The sequence below is a fragment of the Ruditapes philippinarum genome, unplaced genomic scaffold (genome assembly GCF_026571515.1).
Source record: "Ruditapes philippinarum isolate M1 unplaced genomic scaffold, ASM2657151v2 ctg6136_1_1_1_1, whole genome shotgun sequence".
Lineage (NCBI taxonomy): Eukaryota > Metazoa > Mollusca > Bivalvia > Venerida > Veneridae > Ruditapes > Ruditapes philippinarum.
This window is the reverse complement of record NW_026856500.1, coordinates 1-16560: the sequence shown is the minus strand read 5'-3', so window position 1 is coordinate 16560 and position 16560 is coordinate 1. Positions and strand designations below refer to the sequence as shown.

At 33.4% G+C, this 16560-nt stretch overlaps 1 protein-coding gene across 1 annotated transcript; it reads left to right on the top strand.

Moving 5' to 3' along the window:
* The first annotated feature begins 1546 nt into the window (after positions 1 to 1546).
* On the top strand, positions 1547 to 16083 carry LOC132746750 (26S proteasome non-ATPase regulatory subunit 12-like). The gene is made up of 6 exons (XM_060736000.1): positions 1547 to 1702; positions 11643 to 11702; positions 13854 to 13982; positions 14552 to 14659; positions 15192 to 15296; positions 15910 to 16083. Exons 1-6 carry the CDS (start codon positions 1604 to 1606, stop codon positions 16066 to 16068), a joined length of 660 nt encoding a protein of 219 aa, XP_060591983.1. The 5' UTR covers positions 1547 to 1603; the 3' UTR covers positions 16069 to 16083.
* Positions 16084 to 16560: the final 477 nt, after the last annotated feature.

Sequence of the window (16560 nt, the reverse complement as noted above, 5' to 3'; positions counted from 1 at the left end):
ACATCTTTCACGCCCCCTAGCACCGGCTTGAGCGGTACTCAATTCTCAACACTTTATAGTGTTGGCATCAATGATCCCGAAGGACCAGAAAATATAACAACACTGAAGTGAAGTACGGGGCAACTTTTTACGGCTGCCACACTGCACTTGACACCTGCTGTTGTGAAGTACAAAATTCTGGAAACAAAGTGATCCCTCGGAAGCATTAATCACAACAAAATAACGTAAGAATTGCAGACTCGGTTTTGATTGAGTCTGTACATGAGGGATAATGAGTAAGTGCAACATCCCTCACGCCCCCTAGCACCGGCTTGAGCGGTACTCAATTCTCAACACTTTATAGTGTTGGCATCAATGATCCCGAAGGACCAGAAAATATAACAACACTGAAGTGAAGTACGGGGCAACTTTTTACGGCTGCCACACTGCACTTGACACCTGCTGTTGTGAAGTACAAAATTCTGGAAACAAAGTGATCCCTCGGAAGCATTAATCACAACAAAATAACATAAGAATTGCAGACTCGGTTTGATTGAGTCTGTACATGAGGGATAATGAATAAGTGCAACATCCCTCACGCCCCCTAGCACCGGCTGAGCGGTACTCAATTCTCAACACTTTATAGTGTTGGCATCAATGATCCCGAAGGACCAGAAAATATAACAACACTGAAGTGAAGTACGGGGCAACTTTTTACGGCTGCCACACTGCACTTGACACCTGCTGTTGTGAAGTACAAAATTCTGGAAACAAAGTGATCCCTCGAAAGCTTTAATCACAATAAAATAACGTAAGAATTGCAGACTCGGTTTGATTGAGTCTGAACATGAGGGATAATGAATAAGTGCAACATCCCTCACGCCCCCTAGCACCGGCTTGAGCGGTACTCAATTCTCAACACTTTATAGTGTTGTCATCAATGATCACGAAGGACCAGAAAATATAACAACACTGAAGTGAAGTACGGGGCAACTTTTTACGGCTGCCACACTGCACTTGACACCTGCTGTTGTGAAGTACAAAATTCTGGAAACAAAGTGATCCCTCGGAAGCATTAATCACAACAAAATAACATAAGAATTGCAGACTCGGTTTGATTGAGTCTGTACATGAGGGATAATGAGTAAGTGCAACATCCCTCACGCCCCCTAGCACCGGCTTGAGCGGTACTCAATTCTCAACACTTTATAGTGTTGGCATCAATGATCCCGAAGGACCAGAAAATATAACAACACTGAAGTGAAGTACGGGGCAACTTTTTACGGCTGCCACACTGCACTTGACACCTGCTGTTGTGAAGTACAAAATTCTGGAAACAAAGTGATCCCTCGGAAGCATTAATCACAACAAAATAACGTAAGAATTGCAGACTCGGTTTGATTGAGTCTGTACATGAGGGATAATGAGTAAGTGCAACATCCCTCACGCCCCCTAGCACCGGCTGAGCGGTACTCAATTCTCAACACTTTATAGTGTTGGCATCAATGATCCCGAAGGACCAGAAAATATAACAACACTGAAGACCAGTCAATAGAATGGTAACCACATTATGATATTTTTCTTTTTTTGTTGATAAAATTAGAAATACAGTCAAGTTTTCAAAATGGCTGACACCGGCAGTGATGATCGTGTTCAAAAAATGGAAGTAGATTACAGCTCTACTGTTGATGAGAAGATACCGAAATGCGAAAAATTGGCAAAGGTTTTTACTGTTATTTTATAGTTTTTATATCATTTTCTATTTGAGTGCGAGTTTCTGGATAATAACACTTCAAGAAAATGACTTGTCATTCTCATGTATTTGTGAGTGGGTGGGGAAATTTGCGAAAACTTAACATCTACATACTGCTTCAAAATCGTTTACGATAACACTAAACAGGTATACATTGTATACATTGAATTGAGAGACAGCTATGCGTTACAAGGGAATCCGGGGACCAGTCCCTAGCTCTTATTGAAATTCAAAAATAGCTCCCTTGGTTGTCATCACGGTAATAGGACATTTCGGACCATGGACGTTTCGGACCAGACATTTCGGACCAGATTTTGGGACACTTCGGACCATATTTAGGGACATTTCGGACCAGATTTTTGGACATTTCGGACCATGTGTTGGACATTTCGGATCATGCGTTAGACATTTCGGACCATGTGTTGAACTTGGGATCATGTGTTAGACACTTCGGGCCATTATTTTGGGCGTTTCGGACCAGAATAAATATTTTTTTTCTATATTATGCATCAATTATTCTATAAACTAAAGTGTAACTTTAGAATATATGAGACACCATGGAACGATTTTACACCTATCCCGATTTAGATTTAATATATTTTGCACTATAAATGAAGAAAATTAAAAAACAAACAAACTTCGTTTTAATGACTCGTTTGCAAACAATTTATTGTAGAAAATACATTTTTATATTGCAGTCTGGACATCAATTTTTAGCTCGACTTTTCTATGAAAAGGGGAGCTATCCTACTCGCCCCGGCGTCGGCGTTAGCGTTAGCGTTGGGGTCACACCTTGGTTAAGTTTTTCGTACCACCCCACTTTATTTCAGAAGTATTACAAGTATGGCTTTGAAACTTACCATACTTGTTCACCATCATAACCTCCATCTACAGACAAGAGTACATAACTCTGTCAAGGTTTTTGACAGAATTATGGCCCTTTTTTGACTTAGAAAGTGTATTGAGCTTGGTTAAGTTTTTTGTACCACCTCACTTTATTTCAAAACCATTGGAGGTATTGCTTTGAAACTGACCATACTTGTTTACCATCACGACCTTCATCAACAGACAAGAGGACATAACTCTGTCAAGGTTTTTGACAGAATTATGCCCCTTTTTGACTTAGAAAATACATTGAATATGGGTAAAATCCACTTATTGCCTTAACCCTTTGAGATATTGCTTTGAAACTTTTAATGCTATTTCACATCATTACCCCATCTGTACGCAAGAGAAGGTAACTCTGTCAGGGATTTGTTTTAAAAATTAAGGCCTTTTATCGACTTAGAATCTTGGTTAAGTTTTTTGTACCAGTCAACTTTTTGACTGAACTGGTTGAGATATTAAATTGAAAGTTGGAATACTTGTTTACCATCATGGTCCCAAACATGGGCAGGAGAAGGTAATTCTGTTAAGGATTTTATTTGAATTATGGCCCTTTTTGACTTAGAAACTCAGTTAAAATTTTCATTCTTGTCCACTTGTTGACCTAACCATTTGAGATATTACTTTGGAAGTTGGAGTTCTTATGTGCCATCATGAGACCTATCTGTAAGCAAGAGAAGATAACTCTGTGAAAATGTTTCTTGATTTGTACTTAGAAATTCCTAGTTAAAGTCTTGTGTGCCCTTAACTGTCAAAGTTTTGTTTTATAGGCAAGCACTAAAAAAGTCGAGCGCGCTGTCCTTCTGACAGCTCTTGTTTACAATTATAATCATTTTGTTTAATGATGATTAAAACTGTACTTTAATAGCATTCACATCAATTTCAATATTTGTTGTCAAATTAGGTGAAAATTGCATACAGTACTGGACATGCGAAACCCGCAAAAGTCGCGTTATGCCGCGAGTGTAGTCTATGTCGCGACAGGTCACTACGCGGTAAAACATCGCCGCGTGCAAGTTCGCCGAATTTCATTGCGGTTCACGAAAAATCGCCGCGATGTATCGCCGTAATTTACGGCGAATCTTCAGCAAGAATTGTATTAGAAAGTACTACTTGGTCATTCCCGTGGTCTTTAATTTCTAAAACTTTAAAAAAATCTTGTAAATGCCATGTATATTTATAAATATTTAGCATTTGAACATGTACAGCGTATACATTTTGTATACTAAAACAAAGCAATCAGGTGCTGGTGAAAATTAGTTAACAATAAAACGAGATTGAAATTACAAAAGGTAATTGGTACTACATCAAAGAACGCACGATAACAAATTGTCCAATTGTTATTTTGATAATAATACAAATGTAATTAAAATCCATTGTTTACTTTCGCACATATTCTATTTTTAGAACAATGCAAAGCGACATTTAGCACCGATTCACAGGTGTAACTAATTATTACGTCTAATACGCTAATTATGATTGTTGAAAATTGTAAAAGTTTTATCACTTAAATTGAGACATTCTTTACCTTCAATTTCACTAGTAAAAAATGCCATTCATGAGGGCATTCTGTGCATAAAATTAGGGTGTTACTATTTAAAGTATTTACATAAATAGCGACCAACCAGGGAAGGATATTTTCCTTACGTCACGCAGTACTGCATGCGCGCGGCAATTAAGTTGAATTAACTAATAATAGCACGTATCAAATTAAGGTGTGGAAACGGGATTAAAAATTTTTTTGTTCAATTAATGAATATTTGTAAAGCATTTATATGGTCACTAGTTTACCATGTGGTAATTTTAATGTGCTTTGGGGTACATGTTCGTTTGTTTATGACTGACGACACAGATTAAATACTAAGCCCATGCAATAAAACATTTCTGGTAGCAGCGGGGATTCTGTCATAAAATTGACCGAAAAAATAAATTTTTGGAAGCTGTGGTCCTTTCATATGCATTATTGTTTTGATAGCAGACACAAGTATTGCACAATATCTTCAAGATCATAAAAATGTAAATAAAATATCACAATCAAAATGCACTTACGATTAATAATATGTCAATAATTGACACAATCAATATCCAACATTTTTTTTTACTTGAGCAATAATTAAACATGTGTAATCATTCCTTGACAAAAAGAAATGACAGTTTTTTTCTGATATATAAAAAAGAGGTGGAAGTCAATCGAGTGTCGGCATTTCTTTGATGATTCGGCAACAACTACAGGTGTGTAAACATCAAAGATTCACAGATTCTTCAGAAGAGCCGACCAGTCATTTGTCAGAAGTCATTTCGTGTGTAAATTTTGTATTTATTATTTTACAATGGAAACATTATATTCCTTTTATTTATGGATGCTTCTTTTTGCGCGAGTGTTTTTGTGTCTTTTAGCGCTATGGAATTTCAACAATCGGCGATAATTTTCGGTAACTAACAATTAAATATTTTAACATTTTTAAAACAGGGGTGCAAATATCCGCCATTCAGAAATTATAGGAGACAAATCTTGCGTGTGTTATTTTTTACAGACGTGTAATAAATTGAGTAATGATCACCCGAGAGAACGAAATGTCCCGGTGATCCACTATAACTCTTCCAGGTCGTACGGGAATATTTACGCAGGATTAGTTTATCACATCGGTAATTTGACCATGCTTGAATTTATGTCTTATGTAACGTTTTCAATATGGGGATACATTTAGAAATGAACAAGTTAATGTCGTATCAATTATGTATCTTTTTATGTAACTAAATATCTTTTTACACATACACATGTGTATATTATATTTATATCTCTACTTTAAACTCAATATGTATCCCCCCTAAAAAATATTTTTACACGTGTACATGTACACTATTTACCTGCCGATGGAGCCGCATACTTGTACTGCGTCGCATTTATACATTGAGGTCATGATTCCGCCATTCACGGAAAGTTTTTAACGGTGTTATTTGATTTCGCCGTGGTTATTTATATTTGCTGTTGGCATCAAAGATAAATAGAGAAAGGGCATTTTAGCAAATTACAAGATTTTCTTGATACAACTTCATGTAGATCTACTAATTAATTTTCGTACTTGTACATGTATATCTGGTTTCAAGTTCACAGAGTACAATTATAAATAGATCTACATTTATTATACAAATGAACATGTATTATTCCCCGCGAATCACGGCAAATGTTCACGGCAAAATCGCCGCGAGTTGAATTCGCGGCAATTGTCTCAAGTTGCCGCGAATTCGCTCGCGTTATAAAGCATGAGAGTTCGCCGCGAATACGCGAATTGTGCGGGTTTCGCGTGTCCAGTACTGTACATATACTTCTTTAATTGAGTGAAACGTAACTTAAACAAGTTCTATTCAGCAATTAAAATGTGTGAAAAACTGCATTGACAAGGATGTCGTTGTTCTTTAATACCTGCTAGAACACGATTTAATTTGGTTAAAATTGACGGACAGGTCATTACTGCATGCATTTTGAATATCATAAAATATAAAATTGTCAAATATTTGTTGCATTTATTATTAGAAAATATATTAAATACATCCTGAAATAACAAATAATTACATATAAAAAGGAATATAATTATGACCTGGACCGAAGTGTCTCCATCATGGTCCGAAATGACCATCACATGGTCCGAAATGTCCAAAAATCTGGTCCGAAATGACCAAAAAATCTGGTCCGAAGTGTCTGGTCCGAAACGTCCGTGGTCCGAGATGTCCGTAATTCGTCATCACTTATCTCACGGTAATGGCATATTTTCATGTGACCAGTGTTATAATTGGTCAGAATTGACATATTTTATTCAAACACCTTAACAACAAAGTTTTTGTGCAAAATAATTTAAATCTATAGATTTTTACGTAAAACTGAACAACATTTTACAAACTTCTGCAAAAAACAACAATAGTCCTTAATTTGTGCATACGTCTGAAACAATCATCATTTTCTAAATGTTCTTGTTTGTTGAAAAAATAAATTTTGAGTTACAATGTAAAAATATTTTTGATATTTAAAATTATGTAAAATAACTTAGAGAAATTTTAACTGAAACATGAAAAACTGAAATGAAACACCATTACCGCGAGGTAAATGATGACATACTGTTTTCAAAATGGCCGACACACGGTTTACATCTGACAAATTAAAACTAATTTTGATTGAATATATTGTTGTTTCCTTGTGTCATATAGCAGAAAAATGACTAAATAATACAGTTTATGACCGTTTTTGTAGTGTAAGTTTATTGTTTGTGTTCTTTACTGTTTTAAAGTGTTAAGTACCGTGAACTAAGAGGAGCACAGTATACATGCCCAGTGTATAGGAAAAGAGTCAACTCGGCCCTACACCATCTCGGCACGGGTCAACTCGGCAAGGGTCAACTCGGCCCACTTTACAAAATATATATAATAGTTGACTGTTGGTCTTATCACATGATTTAACAATTGAAATAAAAGTCAGTATTTGCAAATATATTTTACCCAGCTTCATTTCTATCAAATCCATGCATTATTTTAGATTTTCTTTCCTTTCTTTTACTTTTTTTGAGACGACTAAAATGTTTACTTTCGGTAGAGCGCCCTCTATCTGGAAAAGAGTCAACTAGGCCCTACACCATCTCGGAACGGGTCAACTCGGCACGGGTCAACTCAGCCCACTTTACAAAATATATATACGGTAATATGAAATTAGGTGCTACCTATGGTGCGGAAAGCTCTTATGATTTAAGCATAACATGTTTAGTGTACATGTTAACCAGATCTATAATGCAATTCGTTAATAAGTAAATTCAGGTATTTTGTACCGTAAACAGAAACGAATAAATTGGTGGTGTTCAACCTATCATCGGAAGAGGGACCACTGCGCATGCGTCGGCGTTTGGAAAATCCCGTCCGCCATTTTCTGTTAATCTCTAATCACATATGTTGTTTTTACGTTATTTTTAATGTGCTAATTTATCAAAAAGGATTTAAAAGTAACTTTTTACATTAATCATTGTTACTACAGTTCTTATGAATGAAATGAATGTTTATTTTCTGATTTTGTACATCAATCTTTCACCGGAAGTGTTATTAAGCATGCGTCTGCTAGCAATAGTCTGAATGATGTAGACGCTCATTAAAAGCGCTGTGATATCTATATTTAGCTCAAATGATTTCAAAATGGCGGCGCCCAGTTAACTAAGGATTTTTTCACATCTCATTAGGTATAGGATATATATTTTTTTGAAAATTTTCATTTACTTTTAATTTGAATTGATACGCGTCATACATGTTATCTAATAGCGCTTAGCAGCCCTCGCGGGGCCTTTGGCCCCGCTCGGACTTTCCACTTATAAAGTGTACATTTTGGAACATACAATCTGGGACTAAAAAATATTATTTAAAGTCCCAGATACAATTGTTGTTCTGACATTTCAAACTAAACACTGCTGGTGCTTTTATATTGTGACATGTAAAATGTATAACAATACTAATATGAAATTAGGTGCTACCTATGGCGCGGAAAGCTCTTATGAATTATGATTTGAGCATAACATGTTTAGTGTACATGTAAACCAGATCATTCTTGCAGGTATTTTTTACCGTAAATTGGTGGCGTTCAACCTATCGTCGGAGCGCTCGGAATATTCTGAAAATCTCTAAAGGGGGACCACCGTTTGGAAATCTTGTCCGCCATTTTTTGTTAAATCTATAATCACAGTTGTTGTTTTAAAGTTTTTTTTAATGTGCTAATTTAGCAAAAATGATATTTAAAATAACACTTTTTTATATTAATAATCATTACATTAGTTCTTATCAATGAAATGCATGTTTACTTTCTGATTTTGCACATCATTCTCTCACCGGAAGTGTAATTTTGCAGACGCTAGCAATAGTCTAAATTATGTAGACGCTCATTAAAAGTGCTCTGATATCTATACTTAGCTCAAAAGGATTTCAAAATGGCGGCGCCCATTAACTAAGGATTTTTTCAAACCTCATTAGGTATAGGATATATATTTTTTTTGAAATTTTCATTAACTTTTAATTTGATTTTATTTTAATTGATACGCGTCATACATGTTATCTAAGAGCGCTACAGCCCTCGCGGGGCCTTTGGCCCCGCTCTGACTTTCCGCGTATTAACTTTGCTTTGCATGTTGTTAAGGTAAATGAATAATAAGAAATATCTGATCATCTATAATTGTACTTCTGTCGAAATAAAGTATATTTAGAAAAAAATGTTATTTATTTGTCTTGTAGATTCGATAAAATTAATATAGATCTAATAAAAATGTGTTTCCTTAGATGCATTTTGTTTGTAAGTAACATTCAAAAAAATATGAAACAAAAACGTGTTTACTTAATATCATTAGCTTCTATATATTAGCACTGTTTGCTCTTTGTTATATTTATAAACTCTCTCTGTCTCCACAGTCTCTTTATGAACTACGTTAATAACCGAGGTAAATCGAGTGAAAAAACAAGAGTTGTTTCCCTTAGTTTCACTAATGCAAATTTAGTCGTGTTTAAATCGCTAGTGCGATTTAATGTTCGATTTTAAAATTTATTACATTTATTAAAAGCTGGTGATCTTAGCTTCCTCTCAGTATATATTTCAACACATTGTTTGACACTGAAGGTATTTAAATTTACGGTTAAACCTACCAGGAGTCAGAAATACAGTGAGATACTCAATCGGTCATCTTTACTCACAATTCTACTGATAAGAAAAGCATGTCTGCTGCTAGTTCGGAAACTCTCAATCCGTGTATTATTAATGATTACAATAATTACAATAAATAGTGATAACACAAACCTAAATATTAATAATTGAAAAGTGGGCCGAGTTGACCCATGCCGAGTTGGAATAGGGCCGAGCTGACTCGGGGGCCGAGTACGTTTAAGGGCCGAGCTGACCCGGATTCCAGTGTATAGCACTGCATGATACATGCGAGGATTACCTGGATTCCTTACCACCCCTCAATACACTTCACCCCCCAAAATTAGTAAGACACTTCACCCCACATCCATTTTTAGCTCGACTATTCGAAGAATATGAGAGCTATTGTAGTCGCCCCGGCGTCGGCGTCCGCGTCGGCGTCTGCGTTGGTTAAAGTTTTTTGTAAAGTCAAATATCTCAATTATTACTTGAGATATTCAATTGAAACTTACAATACTTATTTATAGTAACAAGGTACATCAGATTGACAAGTTGGATAACTCTGCCTACAATATTGACAGAATTATGCCCCTTTTTAACTTAGAAATTTTGGTTAAAGTTTTTTGTAAAGTCAAATATCTCAATTATTGCTTGAGATATTCAATTGAAACTTACAATACTTATTTATAGTAACAAGGTACATCAGATTGACAAGTTGGATAACTCTGCCTACAATATTGACAGAATAATGCCCCTTTTTAACTTAGAAATTTCGGTTAAAGTTTTTTGTAAAGTCAAATATCTCAATTATTGCTTGAGATATTCAATTGAAACTTACAATACTTATTTATAGTAACAATGTACATCAGATTGACAAGTTGGATAACTCTGCCTACCATATTGACAGAATTATGCCCCTTTGGAACTTAGAAATTTTGGTTAAAGTTTTTTGTAAAGTCAAATATCTCAATTATTGCTTGAGATAATCAATTGAAATTTAAAATACTTATTTTATAGTAACAATGTACATCAGTTTGCAAAATTGCATAACTCTATCTGCAATATTTGCAGAATTATTTACCCCTTTGAAACTTAGAAATTTTTGGTTAAAGGTTAACGGTCTTCAAAGATATTACTTGAAAACTTTACACATCACTTAGGGTCATAATTGGAGGGTCATAATTGTATGTCACTGACCAAGTTCCATAACTCTATCTTGCATTAAGGCTGATTCATATCCCCTTTTCTACTTAGTCTCTTGGTTAATGTTTACATGCAAGTTTTACATATCTCAATAACTATTAAAGATATTTATTTAAAACTTCACATATGCATTTAGGGTCATAATTGTAGGTCACTGACAAAGATCCATAATTCTTATCTTGCATTTAGGCTGATTTTTCTCCCCTTTTTCAACTTAAAAATTCATGATAAAGTTTTGCTTGTAAGCTGTTATCTCAATAACTACTGAAGGGTTTGTGCCTTTTTTTGGACAATTTTATGCATTCATAATAATAAAGTAGTGATTTACTTGATAAAACATCTTAATAACAAGCCTTTGTACCTTTTCTGTCAAATTAATGTATTCATAGGTAATTAGTATTATTATACTCAATAAAAAACCCTTGTGACATTACCTTCCGAATAGTCAACCCAATTCTGTATAATTAGACTCTCTCTAAGGCCTATAACATGAATTTATAAAAAAAAATTAGCCCTTTTGTGAACTTAAAAAATTTAACAATATCAAGGCTCTTTTACTATCAAGCACTTAGAATAGTCGAGCATGCTGTCCTACAGACAGCTCTTGTTTTCTATAAAGTTAAGTAAATAAGTCAACAACATAATGCTTTTATATGTTTATTTTAATTATTTCTAGTATTATTTGATTAAAAAATTATTTCACAGCGCTTAATGAGCGTCTACATAATTCAGACTTTTGCTAGCAGACACTTGCTAAATAACACTTTCGGTGAAAGAATGATGTACAAAATCAGAAAGTAAACATATATTTCATTGATAAGAACTATAGTAACAATTATAAATATAAAAAGTTACTTTAACACATCATGCACAGTGGCACCCCTTTATGTCTGAGATTTTCAGTATATTCCAAGACTTTGAGCTGTTCATGAACAAGAATTACATTTTACAAAATAATTAAACTATCACATCTGTAAAAACTAAAATAATGTTTAAATCCTTTAATTAACTTAGATTTAACTACATGCATGTAGAGTACATTATCTTGTTAGAAGTTTTTTACAAGAAAGAATCATTTAGTATAGAAAAAAGTGTATGATTTTGTTCAGTATATTTACTGTAATATATTTTCCTAATATTATTGACATATTTCTTTTATATTTGCAGCAAGGGAAATTAACGGAGGCCCTGGATATTTTGCTCATCCTTGAAAAACAGACAAGAACTGTAAGTAGCTTGTCATAATTAAAGAAATGTAAATAATAATGTTTTAAATATCTAAAGTCTAGAATATAACTTTTTGCACTTGAAATTTTTTTGTGAGTACCCAAAATTTCAATTGTAAAGCCAAACTGAACATGCGTTTTTTTTAGCAGCATTTTACATGATTCATTAATTTGTGATTGGTTTTTTTATATACATGTATATTAGTTTGCCAGTTTTCACAAATAAAGACAACATTTATAAGATTCTTTTCACTGGCGTTTAATTTGAGTCTTGACTTATAATTTAATGAAATGTAACTTGTAGGTCAGTAAACATATTGAATAAATTAATATTTTGGATAGTCTTGTAGTTCTCTTACTTGAAAACTTTCCTAAGGTAACAAACAGACAAGTTCTTTACAATTTCCACTGATATGACTGACTAATTTAGTTTTTAAGCCACAGAAGTGTGCATGTGAGGGAATTCTCTCCCAGTTGTATGAAGTGTTTTTTATGCCCCCGGGCACATAGTAATTGAACCGTCTGTCTGTCCGTCCATCCGTACGAGGTTCACCTAGAACGGCAAATTGGATTTTTCCTAAGTTCTACCTGTACCAATGGCTTCATAATTTACACACTTACTAATCCATACAAAGTATATGATCTGGGCAAGTTACATAACTATGGCTTCCATTTGCACCAAGTTATGGCCCTTTTCAGCACTTAGAAAATGAATAATGGTTAACCTAAACCGGCAAGTTGGAAATATCTTATGTTCTGTCTGAACTAATGGCTTAATAATTTTCACACTAACTTATCAATACAATGTGCATGATATTGCCAAGTTATATAAATGTGCCATCCATTTTCCCAGTAATTTCCCTTTTTATCACTTTGAAAATAGGGCCTTGTATGGTTAACCTATTCCGCCAAGTTGGATTTATCAAAAAATTTCACCTAATTACTTAATTTATTTAATGATATCTTTCATATTTGGTAGGTGGATACCTTTAACAGTCCTCTAATTTTTTCTAGCGTTAGGCGTCTCTAGGTCAAGGTCACTTGTGTAAAATAATAAATCTAAACATTTCTGCTCATGCAGCCTTTATTTTTAAGTTAATGTCTTTCATGTTTATAATAGTCATACCATTGGGAGGTCCTCTTCCTTTTCCTTTAGTAAGGGGTCATTTGGGTCAAGGTCACCAATGTCAAAAATAGATTTTTTACACTTTTACAGGTGTATTAACCTTATTCTATCAACAGATTTCTTGTATATTTTGTAGGAACATAAAATTGAATTATTCTCATTTGGATGGAGGTAGGGGTCAGTTGGGTCAAGGTCACCAGTGATAAAAATAGATTTTTACACTTTTGCTCATTATAAACAGCCTTTATTTATTGACAGATTTGTTATATAATTGGTAAGAAGATAACTTACATGGACGGTATTCTTCCTTTGGATGGAGTTAGGGGTCAGTTGGGTCAAAGTCAACAGTGCTAAAAATAGATTTTTACACTTTTGCCTATAAAGCCTTTATATATTGACAGATTTATTTCATATTTGGTAGGAAAATAAGTTGCATGATATTCATCCTTTGGATGGAGTTAGGGGTCAGTTGGGTCAAGGTCACCAGTGCTAAAAATAGATTTTTTACACTTTTGCCCATACAGCCTTTATTTTAAATATTGTTACTGACAAGAATCTGAGCCAGGGGCATTTGTGTTTAACAAACACGTTCTTGTTTTTATTAATAAGACAAAGTTTATACATGTAGCACATCTTAGTTATAGGCATGTCGATAAAAAAAATGACTCTTTCTAACAGTTTACCATTCTTATTTTAGATATGTGATAAATAGAATATTATATTTGTGTAGATTCAATACTAAATTAAATCAACTTGTCCAATTAAACAATATTATGCTTGTCAGAGGCTGGCACATTTTGATTTTATTCAACTTATTCAATAAATTTAGTACTAAAGAAACACTCATTCAATATCCTCTATTTATTTACCTTTAACTTTTAAATGATAGATCATGATGAGAGAGAAAATAAAAATCATCTGTTTTCTATGTAACATTTGCTTGTTTCTTTTTTTTTTCATCACCTTTCTTTGATATTGTGTTAGTAGTCAGTTCAAGTTTATTTGTAATAAAATACATTTTTTCAGGGAGCAGACACCCATTCCTTGAGTAAAGTACTAGAAACAGTGGTAAGATTATGTTTCGAGACAAAAAGTTGGGATGCCCTCAATGAGAATATTGTTCTACTGACAAAGAAAAGAGGACAGATCAAACAGGTTTGTGTTATACTTCTTATCAACTGACTTTGATAGTGAGCAGTTATATTACTCAAACTATTTAGGTGGCTTCTTCTTTACCCATATCCAGTTAGGAAGATTTTGCGTATCCAGTAAGGAAGCTTTAGCCTATTAAAGCTTCATTTTATAAATTTCACAAAAACAGAAATAATAAGCTACAATTTGTTAATAAAATGGGTTACATATGGGCTGTCATTCTTATTATAGCGTCAAGATAGCCAAAATGAGTAATATAGGCGTTTCTGTTTGCAAGAGAAACTCCACTTCTGGGTAATCCAAACATCAAAGAAAATCAACAAACATAGCTTGTTTGCATTTATATTTATGCATATAATGACGTTTTCATACAAACTTTATGAAATGAATATTTTATTGACAGACTTAGTGCACCATAAAGCTGACAGCAAAATATTTTTACATATTTGAAAAAGCAGCTTTAAAATTCATGTCAAGCCACCTTAGGCTTTGTCCATTATATAAGTTTTCATTTGACATAAACAACACAGTAAATATAATATTGAATGTTAAATATTGTGTTTAATTTTCAGTCAGTCACAAAAATGATACAGGAGGCCTGTTCGTATGTTGAGAAGACACCAAATCTTGACACCAAACTCAAGTTAATTGATACACTCAGAACAGTGACTGCTGGAAAGGTAAGATCGTCATCAGTTACACTACAAGTGCCACTAAAAAGCTAATAAATCTTTGTCATATTAGTATCTGACCAGTATAGAGCTAGACTTACATTGTTTCAGTCTTTCCAGCCTGTACACTGTTGGTTTTATTTTGAAATTGAAATCTCTTAAATAACAAATGGACTATTTCCAAATTGAAAGCAAGACATTTCCGTTGCACAATTTCTACATCATGGTATGGTTTAATCAGTAATCTGCAGTACTGGGTTTTTATTTAAACAACACATGATAGTCACTTATTAGCCAACTGAATTAGTATTTAGAATTTATATAATAACTTATAAGCATGTTTGCTTGCAAATATCTTGCATTGTTTTAAATCTGTTATTCCATTATGATAAAATACATTTGTCAAGTGTATATATTTTATAAATAATGATAATACCTTACAAAGTACAGAACTAAATTTGAAGAATTTCTTTATATTATTTTAAAAATAGTATTCTTATGTCTATCGTACTGTAGAATATTTATTTCTGGTGTACTACAGATCTATGTTGAGATTGAACGAGCTCGACTCACCAGAACTCTTGCTAAAATAAGGGAGGATGCTGGGAAAATTGCAGAGGCAGCTGATATACTCCAGGAACTTCAGGTCAGTTAATCAAACTGTTATTGTTTATCTATATGTATTGCTTGCCACTCATATACATACTGGCAAATAAGCAGTTCTTTGTTTTAAAGCTTGTTTATAGTATATTGACTGCTTCTCAAGAAGTTTTTGTTGACTCATTGTATACATGTGCATTAATTTGCATTGAATTATATAGAAGTTAATGCTCCTTAGGATTAGCCAACAATGTTATATAATAATAATACAGCTTGATTGCTTCTCAAAAAATGAAATTCAGATGATGTTAGATATACAAATATTAAATATACATATAACATTGTTGTTAATATTTTATTGAGAGTTTAAGATTAAGAAGATTCAGTTCTTTGAAGACTCAGTGAAAGAGATCACTGAGCATTGAAAGTTTCAAGTTGGCTCTTAGTTTCAAGTTGGCTCTTTTGATATAAAAAAGAATTATTAAATATTGAATTTACCTTGAGTGTTTGATTGGCTAAGGTATAACATTTTTGAGTCTTTAGGTAAATGTTCATAAATCAGAAACTTTTTTCGGTGTTTTGGTAAAAAAATATTTGAATTCAGGTATCAGGTATCTTTTTAACACGAGACTGAACGTGAATATATTGTATATTTGCAGGTTGAAACATTTGGTTCAATGGAGAAGAAAGAGAAAGTGGAGTTTATATTAGAACAGATGAGACTTTGTATTGCTAAGAAAGATTATATACGTACACAGATCATTAGCAAGAAAATCAACACCAAATTCTTTGATGATCCAGGGACCACAGTAAGATAACAGGGTTGTTACAGTTAATGAATGCAAAAGTTTCTTGTACAATCAAAGTGTCACAAAATGTTTGATCAACATTTTAAATTGTTTGTTTTGTAGGACATTTATTCTAAATGCAGTAAAACAGACCACAAGTCATCTTTCTGATACTGGTCAAAGCTTTGTTTATATTTATGAAAGTGAAATTTCATCATTCATGAAATTCCAGGGAAACAATGAATTTCCTTCAAGATACCTTGAATGATACAATTATGTAGATGATCTGAATGATACAGTTCTGAAGAAATTGATCTGAATTATACTGTAATATGAAGATGATCTGAATGATATAGTTATTTAGATGATCTGAATTATAAAGTAATTTAAATGATGATCTGAATTATACAGTAATGTAGAAAATGATTCTGAATTATACTGTAATATGAAATGATCTGAATGATACAGTAATGTAGATAATGATCTGAATAATATATTAATGAAGAGATGGATCTGAATGAA